The 21045-nt window shown below is 46.4% G+C and overlaps 1 protein-coding gene across 1 annotated transcript in view; it reads left to right on the forward strand.

Moving 5' to 3' along the window:
• The window catches only part of CTSH (cathepsin H), a 127562-nt gene that overhangs the window by 74399 nt on the left and 32118 nt on the right, over positions 1-21045 (forward strand). Inside the window, exon 7 of the mRNA XM_078682944.1 lies at positions 239-294. Coding sequence (XP_078539070.1) covers positions 239-294 — 56 coding nt within the window. The remainder of the gene's footprint in view (positions 1-238; positions 295-21045) is intronic.

A 21045-nucleotide genomic window follows, 5' to 3' on the forward strand; every position in this document is an offset into this window, starting at 1 on the left:
AGATGTTTACAATCAAGTAAAGTGTGGTATGCGGGACTATGTACTCCCTTTGTGCTGCTCGTATAACACTCCACATTCCTACACAGACTACAAAATAAAGATACAAATGATAAACAGTAATGGCTGACACATGTTGCTTATGGACTGGATGTTCTCTTTAGTTGCTAGCCCTGTGTGACTTTCCTCTCAGTATTAATTTCTCTGATTCATGATCTTGTTGTCTCATCCCTGTCTGTAGTCAGAGCAGCAGCTAGTGGACTGCGCCCAAGCTTTCAACAACCACGGCTGCAACGGGTGAGTTTCATAGTTTTCTGTTGTTTGCCTTACTGTTACACATGATGGTTACAACTGTAAACACCTGCAGCTGCCTCTAAGCCAGAAGCTTTGGTACCAAGCACCTTATTGTAAGATACTGGTGAGCAATTTTTTCATGGCAAGTGTATCATGCAAATCATTATATTCTCATTTCCTTCTGCAGGGAAAATTAGATATATCAGACTTTAGGTTTGTAAGCTAATCCTATTCACTAGTACCCAGAAGTCACTAGACATATTAAACAAGAATCTGAACCAAGTGAGTACCTATAAGCGATAACAAAAGTGACAAGCCAGGATTGCTATACCATACGTGAAGCTTGTCTCCTGGGCCTTGTCCTGCGACCTAAAAAGGGTAATGCTGGGATACATTTGTAGATTTATTGCTGATATTAGCAAACAGTGGGTTGTGACCATTAAGAAGTTCATATCTAGGGAAAGCACTTGACTTCACAGGGAAAAGGCCAAAGGTTTACGGAAACACCGTATAGCAAGGGAATAGGATGAGTCAGGCGTAGCCCTGTCCGAGACTTGGGAAGGTGGTTATATCAGACCCACTTGAATAATAGACCTACACGTCCACATTCACTTTTTATTGATCCACACTCACAGCAGCATACATCCAGTTTATGCACCCCCTCTCAATCCTACCTCTCGTAGACATTCAATAAATAACATTTCCGTAGGTTCAGTATCCACAATCAGAATATCTGGTTTCTATAAACACGATAAGGAACATTGGTCACATTTCCATTTCACATACTGGGCCACACTTTATCCAACTTTCTTTTTTAGAAGCCTTCGGGTAACAGGTTACTGGTTTTACTTACTGTTTTTTTTGGAACATATTATATTGAGGTATATGCATATTATCCAACACGGCCAGCGCAGCCCATAAGACAAATAAACAAGTGCAACAAAAATGCGGTAAACATAAAATATAACAGTCCTGCCATCCTCCCCCAACCCTCCATCCACCTGCAAACTTGCAAATGGAGTTTAAAAAAGAAATGAACTACATTGTCATGTAGTTCCTATAGTACCCATGCAGGACCTGCGTGTTTGAATGACATAAACTGTGGGGATTGGTGGCAGACTGGTTCCGAACACCCCCACCGAGCATGTTAGCCTGGTTCGCATAAGCTAGCTCACAGTGCCACTAGTGTCTTCCCTTATCGGGGAGAGAATAGTTTCTGGCAACCGTAGAACATGACAACCCTGATCCCTCAGGATCGTGGCAACAATTTACTACTTTTCGCTCAGTCACTCGTGCTCACTTAGTTTGTCTCAAAGATACACAGAATAAACAGTCTGGGCGTTTCAATAAGGATTTATTGAAGAGTTGTTATTCTTGTGTAGAATATGTGAGCTGCAACAACCGTTAGACAGTAGCAAATATATATGAATAGCAGTAAGGGTGAATATAAAAGGATAGTACAGTTCTACCATCTTGCAATAAGCATAAATAAATACGTGAATATAAAATGCAGGATAAAGGTGCACGTACTCCTACGATGCCTATCTAGATGTACCTAAGTGCACCTAGCATGTGAGGAGGTGTAAAGCCAAGAATCCCTCTAGGATTTAGTCTAACCTCATTACCTGAAGTAAGAGAATGTGGGACCCCGTCCTGGTCTCAAGTTGGACACCCCGCAAGGGATGTGGTAGACCACAGTCAGCTGGAGCATCTGCATGCTGGAGCCTCAGCGTCTCTGGTCAGTGTGTCGGACTGGAAGTCTTGGTTCCCTCTACAAACCCTAGCAAGATGTGCTGTATCTATACAAAAAAGTATCTAGGGTTTTTTTGTCCCTTGTCTCATGTATTAGCCATTGTTGGATGTGAGGATGATGTAGGGGATGAACCTTGTATGTAGATATGGTGGTGTAGGTGGTGTAGCTCCTGCCTGGTTTCCAAGAACCCGCATGAATATTCATTCATACTGTAAGAGTCCATTGATGAAGTTATAGGAAGCTATTGTTCAGGAGAAACACTCCTTCTGCATCCAGGACTAGAACTAGGCAAAGGTTCGATATTAAATGCTAGTTACTGTGTAGTATAAGGGAGGTAATGTAGGTCAAGGTGTATGATATTACCCGGGCCTATATTAGGGTATCTATAACAACATCTCAGTCACATAACCCATATCCATCTATAGTTTAGTGTGGTACAGTGTCTTCTGGGCTATGAAATTTCCATATGTCATCTTCCAGAAACTGGTGAATCTGATGGACTAGCTCTATTTCAATACCTCTATATTCTGCCCATATCTTCCATATCTTCGGGTGTTTCTAGGAGTCATCCCCTAGCTTGTATACCGCAAACTCTATTCCTGAGCAGTGATCCACACCCTTTTTCCTTACCAATAATGATGGAGGGGCCAAGGCTTTCGACTCTTTCGCTATGTTACATATAGCAAGCGTCAGTTCCAGGCCTAGGATGAAGATCTTATATTTATTCCAACCCCCATCCTCCATAAGATGGAGGAGGGCCAACCGCAGGTTAAGTGGGATTTGCCAGGATAGGACCCTGCACAAACATGTGACCACCCCTGTCAAAATCCTTCCACCCCTGGGCAGCTCCACACTGTGTGAAAGAATGTCCCTTCCACTGCACTGCAGCGGAGATATACGGGGGTGAGCCAGCTTTGCGTCAGATAGTCTCTGTGGAGGCACTTAAATTGAATTAGCCGTAGCCGTGCCGCAATGGACGCTCCTCTGGGGGAACCAAGGATCTCAGGCCAGTCTTCATTCTCTAATAGACCCACTTCTGCCTCCCATCCTGCATGTAAGGTTCCAAAGATATCTGATTGGTTAGAGATAAGGGTCTGGTAGACATTGGCAATTGTATGTTCACCCAGGTCTCCTAGATGTAATTTACCTTCTAGTTGGTTAAATTCTGGAAGATCAGGCAATGCCCTTATATGTGGGCCCAGTGCATGGCGGAGCTGGAGGAATTTATTGAACTGGCTGCGATGCAGCTTAAACTCGGTCTGGAGTGTCTGGAAGGAATTACTTACAGTTTTTTTTGTTTACGAATGGTAATTAACTAATACCGGCACCTCAGCTATTCTGAAATATACAGCAGTATTGCATGGCTGTTTACTACATCTATTACAACCACAAAGGCGATCATATGATACTGTTTCAACTGTTGTCAAAGGGAAAATGATGTACATGCGTCTTTTACTGCTACTCCAGTGTACACCAAAGGATACATGTAACGTCTTGTTGATATAAGTGCCAATAAAATGATACTTTAAAAAAAGTGAGTACTAACAGGTGGGCAACATACCACTGCTGGACAAAGCTAAGTGAAACGAGCCAGCAAACGTATTCCTTATGTTGTAGAGGACAGTAACAGCCATTCTTTGGCAACTAGAATTCATGTGGGGTGAGGAGCAAGTAATGATGTAAATGCCCTGTAATACACTTAACAGTTAAAAAAGAAGATGGCAGTGGTAATAACAGACTGTTTGCGCATCTGACTACTGTCTATGCTAAGTACATGTGATACAAAAGTAACGTGCGCAGTTGGACCAACACTATGCCACCTCAATAGTGTGTATATATATGTATATATCAAGGTCGCTGCAACACATCACCTTTTGTCTCCTCGGTAAGCAGACACGGACCCAGTATCAGTGCAAAAACTTTAGTTTATTCTTCGTCGGCCATTACGCGTTTCACCACCTCAGTGGCTTGATCACATGACTGCACTGCCACTGCACTCGCCCAGCATGAACCAGCACTCCCCAATGTCCCAGGGCACCGCCAATCCAAAAGAACGAAAGCTGACCCAGTCTTAAGGTGAAGAAATATTTATTCAGTTCCATTGCATCGCCACCAGCATAACGTTTCGGCCTGCTCAGAGGCCTTGGTCACATGACGCTATGGGTGGGACAGGCTATTTTTAAAGTGCTAGTGCATGGTTACAAAGACACATCATTGGTTGAACACAAGTACATGGTAATAGACATAAAAGACATGTAACAGAACACGTTAAAAAAGCCAATGGATGTACACTGTCAATAATGATAAAAAGAATTTACATATGTACAAAAGGCAAAATAGATTTTAAATACATAAAATCCATCCAACGTGCAATATAACCCCGCATGTCAAAAAGGGGTTAATTACGATGAATGTCGTCGCTAGCGGAATGTAGTAAGCTGTAGGAGTCAAAACAATGTTCAATGCCCTAACATAATTTATATATTACCAGCATCCCACATCGGCACATCCCCGATTTAAGATACAATATAACCCCAGTGGGTTAATAAAACAGGTCAAATCCAATTATTATGTCTACCAAGTCAACTATATTACTGCTTGAATGCTTACATTGACAGTTATAATAACCAAAGTGTCAACCATAGTGTGTCAACCAGGAGAAAATAAAACAAAGGGTGTCGTGAACAGTGATGACAAAAATAAATTGATAACATTAAAACCTCTCCCTAGATGGATGATGGGAGTTTGTTCAAGTGGTCATAATAACTCTTACATCATTACAGGAAAGTTACGGCAGTATTATATACATTTCAAAAAGTATAGGGATATCAGAATCGAAAAAAAAGGCATATGAGTTGTAACACTGATGTTGACTACCATGAGAGCAAAGTAGTGGCAATGCTATGCCGCCTGGGAAGGATTGAACCGCAAATTTACTGGGATTTACAGATGAGTGTGGAAATCCACACTGGTATTTAAGCCTGATGGTGTCTTGGTATCAAGGTCAAGGATGTATTTGGTTTCAAGAGCCCTTAAGATTGCTTCACGGTTACCCCCTCTGCGAAGAGGTGGAACCGAGTCAATCGCGAAATATTTCAGCAAATGACTCTGTTTACCGTGATGGTCCTTGAAATGAGGTGCCACCGGGTAGGTGGGGTCCTCAGTGTTGATGGCCCTGATGTGCTGGAGTATCCTCTTGTGCACCTGCAACTTGGTACTACCCACGTATCGCAGGGCACAGGGACACTCCAGCACATACACTGTGAACTCCGTTTTGCACATTAGTTCCTTGGTAATAGGCCGGGGAACATCAGAGAAAGGGGTTAGGTACTCAGTCATATTAATGCCGTGCCTGCAAGCCTTGCAGGCCAAGCATTTTAAAAAACCTTTGATGGCTTTATACCAAGGTGTTAATGTCACAACCTCGGGACTGGACTTAACTAATGCTTTGCTAAGGGAATAGGCTCTTCTACAGGAGATATCCGGTCTAGCTGGCATAAGATGACCAATCACTGGATCAGAGTTGATAAGATTCCAGTTTTTGGAAATGATTTTCTTTAATGCCCGAAATTGACGGTTAAAAGTCAATACTAATCTCACCAGTTGATCAGCATTATCTGCTTCTTTATTTATTGATCTCCTGAGTTGTAGGGCTACCTCCCTGGGCATGGCATTCACCTTTCGAATTGCCGAGTCAATTGAGCTCTGAGAATAACCCCTGGTAAAAAGCGGGCTCTGCTATCGCTTTGGGCCTGTCTGCATTGTTCCTCCGTGCTGCAAATTCGTCTGATACGCAGCATCTCCCCGTAGGGGATGCTGTGAATCAGGTGTGCCGGGTGGTGACCCTTGGCGTGGAGCACAGTGTTTCCGGATGTCGGTTTGCGGAACAATGTAGTGTGTAACTTGTTGTCAGTAACCAGGATCCTGACATCCAAGAAATCAATACTTATTTGGCTCATACAATGGGTGAACTCCAGGTTGTATGCTGTATGCGTTATTATTTAGTTGTGCAATAAACTTTTTTTTTTTTTTTTTTTTTTTTTTTTTTTTTAAAACCTTTATTGTGCATCAAAAATGAACAAATACGGGCCCATAACCAACCGGCCGGCCACGGATACAGTCAATGCACCAACGCATGCAACACGGCGACACAGTAACAGTTTGTCACGAAAAGCAAGCAGTTAAGAGTTACACTGTAAATCATAGCGGTACTGCGTCTCAGGATTATTAAAGGTTTGTTTTACATTTTCCGGCGGGTAGGAAGGCCTACAGCCGCCATCGTGGCATAAACGAAGAAATCAAAAGAGTCAAGTCCGAGTAGGCATGGCTTAATAGTAATCACAACACTATCATGTAGTCATGAAAGTCAGGAGTAAGTCACATAGGCGGCAGAGCGGTTCTGAAAGTACACGCAGGATTATAGCAATCAACGTCATAAACAGTGCTCATCACCCCCCACCCACCAACTATCCCAAACACGGACCCAAGAGAAATTAAGAAGGAAAAACAAAGGCAAAAAGAAAGAAAGCAAAAAAAGGTACCATAGAAACCGAAACCAAACTCAAAACCCATCCCTCAACCCCCACCCTACACGCATGCAAGTTGTGCAATAAACTTGATTGCCTCTTGTTTGGTGCCCCGCCATATTAAAAATATATCGTCAATGTAGCGATACCATTGGGCTACCTGTTTAGCCATGATCAGACTGTGCGTACCCATGAGGACCTGCCTCTCCCAGTAGCCCATGTGCAAACAGACATAACTGGGAGAGAAACAGGCCCCCATGGCCACACCCCTGATTTGTTGAAAAAATTGGCTGTTGAATTGAAAGTAATTATTATTCAGACAGAAGGAAATCATAGCAATTAGCATTTTGTTGTGTTCAACATATTGTACAGACCTGTTCCCCAAGAAAAATTGTATAGCCCTTAGTCCGTCAAGGTGTTTGATACTGATATATAATGACGACACGTCAAGCGTGATTAACCAGTAATCTGACTTCCACTCCGCAGTCACTAGTTTTCTCAGAAAGTCACTTGAATCTTGCACATATGATTGTAATGCAGTGACAAAGTCTTGGAGAAAAGAATCAATATATCTCGTGACATTTTCCAAGAGACCATCTCTGGCAGAAAAAATAGGCCTCCCCGGCGGTTTGTTGACATCCTTGTGTACTTTTGGAATCAGATACAACACCGGCATAACAGGAAAATCCTTCTTCAAGGACTTAAATTCATCTAAGCTCAGGAGGCCGGTGCTTTTCCACCCTACCAACAGACTGCCAAGGTTGCTTTGTGCCAGTTTGATCTCAGAGAGGTCACAACGCTTATAGCAGGAGGCGTCGTTCAGTTGTGCATAAGCTTCCTCCAGGTAGAATGTTCGCGGCCAAAGTACAACATTGCCACCTTTGTCGGCCTGGCGAACAATGATTGAATTGTCAGCCTGGATTTTTTTAACCAAGTTGTAATATTTGGTATTATGCACTCCTCCATGATGTTTTGTTTTAAGAGTTGAGACATGCAGTTTGCTGGCAAGGTCATGGAAAATGTCTAAATTGTCGTGGAGTGTTAACGGAGAAAAGGTAGACTTGGGTTTGAACTTAGTTAAACCTGGAGCATTGCACACCACAGCTACATCTTGCGACCCACAAAGCGCCCCTTCCTCGCGTAATATGGTCAAATCCTGGAGCAATCCCGCTTCATTAGCAGTAAGGCCCAAGGTGGGAGGCCTCGAAGAGCAGAGCGAGATTTGGTGGTATATTGATGTGACAAAAAATGTTTTTGGAGCTTGAGCTTCCTGGTGTATTTGAAAAGCTCAATTCTAGTTTTTGCATAACTGAAATTGTTAGCTGGACAATATGACAGGCCCAATGAAAGAATCTCAATGTCCGACTTGCTAAGCACAGTGGGAGTTAAGTTGATGACCGCTGGGCCCTCCACTATGCACTGTTCCACCATGTCAGAGTCCCTTACTTTCCTTTGTTCCAGCGTTTTTTTGGGTAGAACTTTTTCTTTTGTTGATCTGCCCCGACCGGCTTTGCGGCGCTGCTGCCGCTTGCGGTTCTGCTCTTGTTTGGTTGTTGGTTTGCCAGTCTTGGGCGCAGTGTGGCCCGCCTGTCATGTCTTAGACAGTTTACCTCCTGGCCCAGAGAACATTTTGTAAACCCCAACCTCGGGTCTCTCGCATTGCTGTCAGTGTCCGAGCCACTTCCTGGAGCAGAGCTTATGTCCGAGCCCGAAGACTGCACATTCATAGCCGATGTACCTGCTGTGACTTCCAGATTAGATTTGGAGTTAACAATAATATTGGCCGCTTTGATGGCGTCATATTTTTGGGAAAACGTGAACACACGGCCTTGCTGGTAATCCACCTTATCCCGTTGGAATTTGTACGCCTTTCTTTTCTTAATTATTTCCTCCTCTTTGTTTAGCCTGGCAGTCATGTCCTCTCTTAATTTTTTAGATTCAGCCTCCGACCCTTTCTCTAACTCCAGAATTTCAGTATTAATCACCTCCACCTGGTGTTGAAGTAATACGCCATCGCTCTCCGATGTCACTAATTTACGTGACAAATCCAAATTGCATTGGGCCCACTCGTCCAGCATGTTGGGTTCTCCAGTATTAGGGGTGTCTTTCATAGATTCACATGCCTGAATCATTCCCCGTCGTCGGAGTAGGAGTCCCACGGTATATAAAAAAGCAGTAATATGCCATTTGTACATAGCAAATAACAGTTATAATAAACCAGGAAGTAAAGTAGCCTCAGCTACCAATGAAAAACTTCCACATTAGTGACCATCCAAGTCATTATGTTAGACCAAACTGCAGCCAATCAGTCCACAGCTCCCACCAAGGTATTCTCCCCAGAGACCCAGGCTGTCAGATTTTTTACCGCACGTCGTGTGATAGGGAGTCTCTCTGAGCTCTGCTCAGTTTTTTCTCTACTCTTGAAAGTTCTCACTTTCAAACATGTCTACATCTAAGTCCCTTTTCAGGGCCTGTGAATCTTGCGGCAAGGCAAGGCTGTTCAAGGAGGACCCGCATACTCTATGCATATACTGCTTGTATCCTGATCATCAGGCTAAGGAGTGCAAGATTTGTCGCACTTTTCCTACCAAGACCCTCAGGGACAGAGAGGGTCGCCTGCTCCTGTGGATACAGAGGAATAAGGATAAGGATTTGCCACTTTCTGAGGTAGGAAGTTTGGCCTCTATGTCTTCTATGGGATCTAGAAAAAGAATGGCTGAGGGTAAGGTGACTACCCCTAAGGCAAAGGTGGCGAAGCAGGCCCAGCTCACTCTTGACGCTGATGAGCCATCTACCTCAAAAATGAAGAAATCCTCTGAAAAATCTGTGAAGCCACCAGTATCTAAAAAGACTGTGTCTTTATTGTCACCTCAGAGGCCAGTTACCAAGGCAGCAACTTCTCTGCCGGTTTCCTGTCAGACAGCCACTCCAGTGACTTCTACCATGACTTTTTCCTCACCTAAAACCTCCTTGGTGATGTCCTCGGCGTCCTCTCCAACTTTTGTCCATGTCCAGATTCGTCCCATCTCGTTGACGAAGAAGGCCTCTCCAACCGTCGACGAGCCTCCGTCGAAGACGCACTCATCAGCGTCGACAAAAACCTTGCCGTCGACGACAGCTTTACCGTCGACGAAGACAACTTTACCGTCGACGACGTCACCGTCGACGAAGGTGCCGTCGACCATCCCATCGTCGACGAGGAAGACCCCGTCGACCATCCAGCCGTCGACGAAAAAGACCCCGTCGACGACTACGTCGACGAAGACCCCGTCGACGACCCCGTCGACGAAGAAGTTGGTTCCGTCGACGGCCCCGTCGACGGCCCCGTCGACGAAAAAATTAGTTCCGTCGGCGACGTCGTCGACGACGAAACACGTCTCGTCGACGAAGTCTCAACACCACAGTTGTCGACGGAGCGTTCAACGACGGCGACTGCATCGCTCACAACAAAATCTAAGCCACAAGACATCCCAGTGGTTCAAGAGAATCCAATAACCCCAAAGCTGTCATCTTGCACAGATATCCAAGTCTGGTCAGCAAAAAGTAACGTGATATCGCTGCCATCTCCAGCCACCACTGCGGCACTACTACAGAAGCGCCCATCCCAGTCTGCATGTATGTCGCCACTAACAATGCCAGACAGGCTCTTGGACTCTGAGGTAGAGGACTCTGGTGATGATTTATTTCAAGCAGCCAAAAGTCCTTCTGAATTGCTTATACTGGTAAAGGATCAGGAAGAAGAGGAGCAAGTGACACATTCGCCCAGGTTGGATACTCCACCACCACCAGGGACACAAATGCCTATGGAGCTTTTCAAAAATTTCATGTCCATGTTGGACGATTACTATCGCGGTTTTCCGCCCTCGGAGTCTGGCGACTCACATATCTCGTCCCCACAGCCCAGAGTGGCCCCAGATTCCATGCCTACTATACCTGAAGAAACGGGGCATAACCTACGCATACCGGTGCCCTATAACCAAGCGGAGGATGAAATTACTGAAGAGGAGGCTCAGGAAGAAGGTGAATTAGATGAATCAGATTCGTCGGAGTATGAAGATTATCAGGCGGACTCACCTTCTCCAGATGAACAGCCAAAGGCTGAATCACCACCGGTGGATATTGCGAATTTCCATAGGATTATGGACAGTGCCACCAAGAGATTCCTCATTACCATGGAGACTAAACAGGACGAATGTTTCCTGTACGACTTTAAGAATTTGTCTCAGAGGCAAAGTTGGTCTATTCCGATTATAGACTTTATTTGGAAAGAAGGTAAAAAGATCATGGCCACACCAAATTCTTTACCTGCAGTTTTGCCTCGAGTGGATAAAAAATACAGAGCACCAGCGTCTTCACCTGCTTGCCTGATTGGCCAGGCCAAGACGGAGTCAGTCATTGCGCAGGCAGCTCAAAAAAGAGCAAATAACCCGTCATCTCAAATCTCCACTCCAACGGACAGAGACGGGAGACGACTCGATACCATTGGAAAAAAGGTATCAACGATTGCAGCAACCACAGTGAGGGTTGCTAATTCTATGGCAATTCTTGGCAGGTATGATAGGCAAATGTGGTCTGACATATTGCCTTACATTAAGAAACTGCCTGAACCGGACCGGTCTGAGGCTATTAAAATTCTGCAAGAAGGGGAGTGTGCATCGTCAGAGATCATTGATGCTGCAGTGGATGTAGCAGCTACAGGATTCAGACAGTTGGCAGGAGCCGCAGTCCTTCGGAGAGAGGGATGGTTGAAATCTACATCCTTTAGGCAGGAGGTACAGGCCAAGGTGTTAAACATGGCTTATGATGGCGAGTACCTATTCGGCTCGCATGTGGATGAGGCTTTGCAGGCCATAAAAAAGGATACAGAAACTGCACGATCTTTGGGTACTCTGCAGTATCGCAAATCTTCCTTTCGTGGCGCTAGAGGAAGAGGAAGCTTCTCAAATAGAGGAGGATATTACCAACAGCGCTCCTATACAAACACCCAAAACACCCTGAGGTACCAGCCATATAAACAACAACCTTATGGCCAAAGAAGAAATACTTATTCACAGCCCCGAGGGAAAACCACATATCGGGGGAGAGACAACACCAACAAGAAGTGAGAATCACTTCCTGCCGCCAAAGTGTCCCAGCCAAAAACGAATTGGAGGAAGAATATCCCTACATTGCTCAAAATGGTCAAAGATTACTACAGACAAATGGGTGCTGGATGTGGTGTCCAAGGGCCACATATTAGAATTTGTAAAAGCCCCTCCAAATTCACCACCAAAGGGGCTGCCCCCAGCACATCTCAAGGAGCTATTCATCCAAATCAATACAATGATTCGAAAGGGGGAAATCGAGAGAGTACCTCAACACCAGAGAGGAACAGGCTTTTACTCTCGTTTTTTCTTGATACGCAAAAAATCAGGGGAATGGCGCCCAATCCTCGATTTGCGTGCCCTCAACAAATACATCAAAAAATTAACGTTCAGAATGTTAACTCTCCAAGAGATCCTCCAGTTTTTGGCAGAAGGGGACCACTTGGCAACACTCGACCTTCAGGATGCCTACTTCCACGTACCTATTTTCCCCAGACACAGGAAGTTCCTAAGGTTCAGAGTGGCTGGCAGGGATTTCCAATTCAAGGTGCTTCCCTTTGGACTCCGTTCAGCCCCGAGGGTATTCACAAAAATGTTGGCACCTGTGGCGGCCCACTTAAGATTGCAGGGTATTCAGATATACCCATATCTGGACGATTGCCTTATCAAGGCCAATTCCTACGACACAGCAAACGAACATGTCCAGAAATGCCTTTGCCTGCTTCAAAGACTGGGGTTTTCAGTGAACTTCGAGAAATCGGATCTGATACCATCACAAAGGAAGTCTTTCCTAGGAGCAACGCTGGATTCCAAGCTCGCTCAGGTCTTCATTTCAAACGAAAGACAGGAGAAGATCCGAACAATGGCAACCACACTCCTCAGAAAATAGTGCGTTTCTGTTCGGAGGTTCAAATCTTTCCTAGGGATGATCTCATCGTGCATCCCTCTCACTCCAAACTGTCGTCTGAGGATGAGACCCTTACAAGAGGAACTCAGTCACCAATGGGTGCAGATATCAGGTTCCTTCGAGGATATCATCACCTTAACACCTCGAATGAAGAATACAATCCTATGGTGGAGTCAGAAACACCACCTGCAAGTGGGTTGTGCTTTCCTCACAGAAGTCCCCAGGTTCATAGTGACCACGGATGCCTCGCTAGAAGGTTGGGGCGCTCACCTTCAAGGGATGACGATCAGTGGCAAATGGGACACTCAACAAAAGAAATGGCACATCAATCTGTTGGAATTAAGGGCCATTTTCCTCGCCTTAAAATCCTTTCAGGCAGTTCTAGAGGGCTCGACAGTGTTAATTCGAACAGACAACACAACGAGCATGCATTACCTGAACAAGCAGGGGGGCACAAGATCAGCCCGATTGTCTCAACAGGCTCAAGAGATCTGGAATTGGGCTCTGGATCACGACATCAACTTGTCAGCGGTGCATGTTCCAGGAGTAGCCAATGTGCTGGCAGATTCACTGAGCAGATCCAAGAACAGCACTCACGAATGGGAACTGCATCAGCCAGCTCTGGATCGGATCTTCCAGAGATGGGGTTTCCCCGATCTGGATCTTTTTGCAACATATCAGAACAAGAAATGTACTCACTTTGCGAGCTGGATTCCCCACAGAGAATCTTGCGGGGATGCTCTGTCAATGAATTGGGAACGGATATTTGCCTACGCCTTCCCGCCAATTCCGTTAATTCCCAAAGTCATCAAGAAAATGAGGAGACAACCGTGTCGAATAATTCTGATTGCTCCACGGTGGCCACGACAGTATTGGTTCACACAGCTTCTCCTTCTGTCAGAGCGCGAGCCAGTCCAGCTGCCTCAAATTCCAAATCTTCTGACAATTCAAGAAGGCAGGGTGTATCATCCGGACCCTCATTCTCTGAAATTATCGGCTTGGCTCCTCAACACCATGAATTTGCACACTTGAACATTCCACAAGACTGTCAAGAAGTCCTGGCCAATGCTAGAGCGCCTTCAACAAACAAAACTTACAAACTCAAGTGGAAGCGTTTTTGTGTTTGGTGCCAAACTATGAATTTACATCCCATGAATGCGGAACCAGAAAAGATCTTACCTTTCTTTTTGCAGTTGGCTAAATCAGGTTTGGCGCACTCAACACTTAAAGTGTTTTTAGCGGCCATATCACGATACCGTCAGGATGGTACGAATTCTCTATACTCCTCAAGAATAATCCAGCAATTCTTTAAAGGTTTATTTCGTATGTTTCCACCAATACGTCGACCACCTCCATCATGGCATTTGAATATAGTACTGGCTCAGCTTATGCGCCATCCCTTTGAGCCTATCCATAAGGTCGATCTCAAGTTCATCACTTGGAAGGTTGCATTACTGCTGGGATTAACATCAGCCAGAAGGGTGAGTGACATGCAAGCGTTCACATCTAAGCCACCATTCTTGCAATTCACACATGACTCTGTGATACTACGCACCAACCCGAAGTACATGCCCAAGGTACCATCGGATTTTCATTTAAATGAGCCAGTGATACTTAAGACATTTTTTCCCAATCCGCAGTCACCAGCTGAGCGGACTTTACACACATTAGACATTAAGAGATGCCTTAAATTTTATCTTTCAAGAACAGCTGCCATCAGAAAAACGGATCAGCTATTTGTAGCGCACGGCAGACCAAGACAAGGCTGTGCTGTGACAAAACAGACTATCGCCAGGTGGGTCTCATCCACGATAGGGCTCTGCCATCAACAAGCAGGTAAACCCTTACAGACCTTACCTAGAGCGCATTCTACGAGAGCAGTCTCCTCTTCAACTGCTTTGTTTGCTGGTGTGCCTCTCCTGCACATTTGCAGAGCCGCAACATGGTCCAGCAGACACACATTCACGAGGCATTACTGTCTGGATTCTTCAAGCGATACCGATGCCTCGGTGGGGAGAGCAGTCCTGCGTAATCTTTTTCAATAAGGTGAGCCTCTGGTGATCTCTCCCACCTCCTTTTGCTCTTTTGACGCTTTCATATGTTGTTGCATTGCTTTATTTTCATGCATGATAACTGTTCTTTTGGCGTCTAAGAGCGACATATTGTATTACTGCTAACTACTCGGATTCAGGCATGTGAATCTATGAAAGACACCCCTAATACTGGAGAAGAACAATAGTTACTTACCTGTAATCTGTGGTTCTCCAGTATTGGTGTCTTTCATAGATTCACATGCACCCACCCACCTCCCCTCAGAGTCTCACCCAGACTGTTAAGATATATGTATATATACTCTGGTACACTCCAGTGCTACAAAAATATGACATCCTGGGTCTCTGGGGAGAATACCTTGGTGGGAGCTGTGGCCTGATTGGCTGCAGTTTGGTCTAACATAATGACTTGGATGGTCACTAATGTGGAAGTTTTTCATTGGTAGCTGAGGCTACTTTACTTCCTGGTTTATTATAACTGTTATTTGCTATGTACAAGTGGCATATTACTGCTTTTTTATATACCGTGGGACTCCTACTCCGACGACGGGGAATGATTCAGGCATGTGAATCTATGAAAGACACCAATACTGGAGAACCACAGATTACAGGTAAGTAACTATTGTTCATCAGGCTGCTCATAGGACGGGGCCAACATGATTCGCAATCCTCGGGGAATACGTCCCACCTCGAGGTACCTGCTCAGGGAGCGGTGCTCCCACCACTTAGAAAGCTCACGTTTCATGGTTTTCTCCAATTTTTTATAGATGTCCCTTAAGGTGTTGCCTGTATTGTGTACTGCCACAGGGTCCCCTGTAACGATTGGCCCCCCCGGCCGGGGAGTCATCGAACAACCCAAGTGCCGCCTCCTCTCTGCCCTGCAAAGCGTCAGCTGACATGGCGATGCAGTATATTCAACAAATGTTAGCTCACCACTGTACGACGGACGAAGAACCAGCTGGCGTCGTCCGTCACCAGAGCCCTATTCCTCCACTGGACTTTTCACCAAAACCCCGCACTTTCACCACAGCGAGCACATGACGCTATGGGTGGTACAGGCTATTTTTAAAGTGCTAGTGCATGGTTACAAAGACACATCATTGGTTGAGCACAAGTACATGGTAATAGATATATATATACAATAGATAAGGCTTCCATAAACAGACAAAAATGAACAATCCAGAGCCCTACACAAATATAGTCATTTTGATCTGTCAATCTTGCAGATCCAACTTTAATTTTCAGATAATTCCATACAAAATCTGTTGACACGCAGGTCAGTAGATGAATAACACAACGGACACGTGTTTCGTCGTAATGATGACTTTTCTAAGGCTCATCAGTCTTAGAAGGCGAGGAAATAATAAGAAATCTCTCCCCTATGTGTAAGTTGTCAGAAAAAAGGAAAGAGGTCCTTGGAGCCCCAAGGACCAATATATTCAAGGAACGGTCTTGAGTTTAGCAGGCCTCTGGTTCACAACAATTGCTCAAAAGCGTCTGTGTTCCCCACATAGTCAAGTGGGAACAGCAGGAAGACACAGGCTAAGTTCGGCCCGTTATGTAGGAAATAAGCCCGTAGCAGCTCGCGAAGTATCTCTGCGTAGTGTAGTGCTCAGAAATGTTCATATATACTGAAAAGTTGTTCAGTAGCTTCCACACTAAGCAATCGCTCATAGTGGTGTTAGATTTCCTGTAATTGGATCCCACTTTCAGAAACGTTATCAAACCTCATTTCCCTTTCTTCATTCCTTCAAGGCTATGGGTTATCTCATTTTACTTAACTGAGGATGAATAATATTTACATTACAAAGTAAGGAAGGACATTGTGGTTTACTAAACATTAGCTGGGGGCCATTGAAGATTCCTGTACAAGGTTGAGGTAAGACAATTTATTATGATGCTCATGTAAGATGCCCTTATGAGGTTGGGATCTTTGAATGTCACTCATTTTAATAATGAGCAAAGGCCAGATATGTTGCACTGGTAGCAATTTGGGACTAGTATTTTGCAACCAGTGTGATATGTTGTGAAATACCCTATGTACTAATAGGTTAGTTTCCAAAATACCAATTCCAAATGGGTCGCAATTTGAACTACCTCATGAATATTAATCAATCAATCAATCAGGGACATTTATAGAGCGCACAGCCAGGTCTTGAGCTTCTTCCTGAAGGAGAGGTGGTCTTGGGTCAGGCGCAGGTCGGTCGGGAGGGAGTTCCAGGTCTTGGCGGCCAGGTAGGAGAAGGACCTTCCTCCTGTTGTCGTTCTTCGGATGCGGGGGACGGCGGCGAGGGCGTGACTGGCTGATCGGAGGTGGCGTTTGGGAGCGTAGAAGTTGATGCGGTTGTTGAGGTAGCTCGGGCCTTGATCGTGCAGGGCTTTGTGTGCGTGGGTGAGGAGACGGAAGGTGATTCTCTTGTTGACGGGGAGCCAGTGCAGGTCTCTCAGATGTCCGGAGATGTGGCTGCGTCGGGGGATGTCGAGGATGAGTCTGGCTGAGGCGTTCTGGATCCGCTGGAGTCTCTTCTGGAGCTTGGCGGTGGTTCCGGCGTAGAGGGCGTTTCCGTAGTCCAGTCGGCTGGTGACGAGGGCCTGGGTGACCGTCTTCCTGGTCTCGGTGGGGATCCACCGGAAGATCTTCCGTAGCATGCGCAGGATGTTGAAGCATGACGAGGAGACGGCGTTGACTTGTCTGGTCATGGAGAGGGAGGAGTCCAGGATGAAGCCCAGGTTGCGTGCGTGGTCTGTCGGTGTGGGTGCGGTGCCCAGGGCGGGGGGCCACCAGGAGTCGTCCCAGGCTGAGGGCGAGGAGCCCAGGATGAGGACTTCCGTCTTGTCTGAGTTCAGTTTCAGGCGGCTGGTCGTCATCCACTCGGCTACATCTTTCATCCCTTCGTGAAGGTTGGCTCTGGCCGCGGCGGGGTCGTTGGTCAGGGAGAGGATCAGCTGGGTGTCATCGGCGTAGGAGATGATGTTCAGGTTGTGTTGGCGTGCGATGGGCGCGAGGGGGCTCATGTAGACGTTGAAGAGGGTGGGGCTCAGCGAGGATCCTTGAGGGACGCCGCAGATGACTTCGGTGGCCTCTGACTTGTACGGTGGTAGATGGACTCTCTGTGTTCTTCCGTCGAGGAAGGAGACGATCCATTCCAGTGCCTTCTCCTGAATTCCGACGTTGCTGAGGCGCTGCACTAGGGTGCGGTGGCAGACAGTGTTGAATGCCGCGGAGAGGTCTAGGAGGATGAGGGCCGCTGTTTCTCCGTTGTCCATCAGGGCTCGGATGTCATCGGTGGCAGCGATGAGGGCGGTCTCGGTGCTGTGGTTGGCTCGGAAGCCAGACTGTGAGGGGTCGAGGGATCCATTTGTCTCGAGGAAGGCGGCCAGCTGTTTGTTGACGGTCTTCTCGATGACTTTGGCTGGAAACGGGAGGAGCGAGATGGGGCGGTAATTCTTGAGTTCGGTGGGGTCCGCTGTTGGTTTCTTTAGTAGAGCGCTGAGCTCGGCGTGCTTGCAGCCCTCCGGGAAGGTGGCGGTGTCGAAGGAGGTGTTGATGATGTCCTGCAGGTGGGGTGCGATGACAGCGTCGGCCTTGTTGAAGACGTGGTGAGGGCAGGGGTCGGTCGGAGATCCGGAGTGGATGGAGTTCATCATGCGGACGGTGTCATCGGTGCTGATCGGAGTCCAGGCACAGAGGGTGGTGGTGGGCGGCGTTGCTGCGGTCGTTGTGTGCGATGGTTGAATGCTGAAGCTGTTGTGTATGTCCGTGATCTTGTTGTGGAAGTAGGAGGCGAGGGAGTTGCAGAGGTCTTGCGATGGGGTGATGTCGTTGTTTCCGGCGTTGGGGTTGGAGAGCTCTTTCACGATGTTGAAGAGTTCCTTGCAGTTGTGTGCGTTGTTGTCCAGCCGGTCCTTAAATGCAGTTCTCTTGGTGGCGCGGATCAGTTGGTGGTGCTTCCGGGTGGCAAGCTTGAGGGTGGTCATGTTGTCCAGTGTTGGTTCCCTTCTCCAGACTTTCTCGAGGGCTCGGCAGTCCTTCTTGGAGCTCTTGAGTTAAGTTCGTCGGTGAACCATGGGGCTTTCTTGCTGCCGGGTCTGCTGGGCGGGGTCCTCAAAGGGGCGAGTTCGTCCGCGCAGTTGCTGATCCACTTCGTGAGGTTGTCGGCGGCCTGGCTGGGGTTCGCTGAGCTGGCGGGAGGTTGCTGACTCAGGGAAGCGGCGAGCTGGTCGGCTGTGATCTTGTTCCAGCTTCTTCGGGCAACATGTTGCTGGTGGTGGTGGATCGTCGTTCTTCTGAAGGTGAAGTGGACGCAGCTGTGGTCCGTCCAGTGGAGTCCTGTGGCGTGGCTGAAGGCGATGTCTTTGCTGGATGAGAAGACGGTGTCGAGTGTGTGTCCGGCGAGGTGGGTGGGGGTGGTCACCAGCTGCTTGAGTCCCAGGTTTGCGAGGTTTTCTAGCAGGGCGGTGGTGTTGCGGTCGTCGTTGTTCTCCAGGTGAAAGTTGAGGTCCCCGAGGAGGATGTAGTCGGCTGAGGGGAGGGCGAGCGGGCTGATGAAGTCGGCGATGTCCTCGCTGAATTGTGTGCATGGTCCCGGGGGTCTGTAGATGAGGGTGCCTCTGAGGGTGGTCTTGGGGTTGACGTGGATCTGGAAGTGCAGGTGTTCGGCGGGTGCGTTGGTGTCGTCGGTGTTGGTCGTGATGCGGATGGTGTTCCTGTGAATGATGGCGATGCCTCCTCCTGTCTGGTTGACGCGGTCTCTCCGGATGATCTTGTAGCCGTCCGGGATGGCGATGGCGATGTCGATTAATGAGGTAGGTCGCAAAGTATGACCTACTAGGAACCACAGCAATCACAGGTATGTCTGTGATTACATTTAAATATAGCATTTTTTTTAATGCAGCCTATTTTCCTTAAAGAACAACTGGATGTATTTAAAAAAAACATTTACTAACATTTTGTAAGAGTAGGCAGTGGTTTCCTTCCTTGAGACTACCTTACCACTACCTTTTAGTAGTCGGTAAAGTGTTAATATTGTGAGGTGGGATTTCAGTTACAAAATATTAATACATACTAATCCAATATAGTTTAGTATTTGGAAAGGATGCCTTAAACATGCGCCTTCCAAATACTGAATCGATATTTGGGTCTTATACATTATAAAAAAACTTTTGGCAGTCATAAACGCCCGATTCTGAGAAACGGGTTGTTTGCTAATGCAAAGAGGCTTCATAAATGCTTTGTGCGCTTTGAACTGTTTACTGTTCATAAAAGTCAAGGAAAAAAGTGCTGCAGTATCACTCACCTCTCTTAAAATAGGTTCATTGGAAATGGCAGCAGTTTATGCTCATCCCCCTTTATTTTTTCCGGAAGTGAAAGAACAGGTGTTTATGCTGGCAGTGCTCAGTGCTGCCCTAAATGCGGTGTGCAGAATGCCGAACACCGTACTGTGTTGTGGAGCAAGGTCACAAAATTGGAAATGCCTGGACACCTGTGCAGGGATAAATGCTTTTTGTTGGTCCTAATGTAGGACAGGCAGAGTTGTATAGCTGTGGCACGGAAACTTGCACACCTATATATTTATTACATGCAATTGGCATGGCATATCACTTCGGGAATTTGTTTGCTGGCGGGCAGAAATAAGGTTCTTGATAGGTAGTGGAGCTCGAAATTACTACGGTTGATGCAGGTGGTGAATGGTGGAGGGGCTTACGTGAATAATGATCTTTTTTCTCCTAAATACTCCTCAGATGGGATATCACTTGTTGAAAGGGTCCAGCTTTGTGAGAATGAAGAGATAATGGAGAACCCGAATAAATGATAAATTATGATGGTGTTTCCTATAATGTTTATTTGTGAATGGCTCTGGCTCAAAGGAGATACATCATAGCACCCAGGAACAAATAATTGACTATGGTCTGTGTTTGTGTTTCACTTTTTGTGGAAAGATTAAGCCAGGCCAGCCCAGTCCTGGTTTGAGGACAAAATGCTTCATTACCTTCTCTCCCGTCTATGGCTGGAATCCGACTGTTGCCGTCAATGCTTACACACAGAAAAAAATAAAAATTAATGGTTGAACTAAAGCGAATTTCACATTAGTGCACTCACTGAAACAGTCAGCATCTTGGTTGCTTCCTAACTGATGGGCAATATGATCTCCTTCAAAGTTGCAGACCCTCTTTAGCTGTCACCAGCTGTCTAGAGCAAACTGATCATAGATGTTCAGGGAGAAACCCTCCAAATTATCACTAAATTAGGAGGGGCATTGTGGGAAAGGCTCTATGTCACTCAAGATAGACTCGTCCCTCACCAATTCTATGGAATGTGAGTGTTCGGTGGGTTTCTCACTAGTCTTTCATTGACATGATATCTCTCCATGTAAAGATGGTCTGAACATTGTGTTACAAGCCTAGTGCTGGAGCTAGGATTCTCAAAGCTAAT

This window comes from Lissotriton helveticus, chromosome 3_1 (genome assembly GCF_964261635.1).
Source record: "Lissotriton helveticus chromosome 3_1, aLisHel1.1, whole genome shotgun sequence".
Classification (NCBI taxonomy): Eukaryota; Metazoa; Chordata; class Amphibia; order Caudata; family Salamandridae; genus Lissotriton; species Lissotriton helveticus.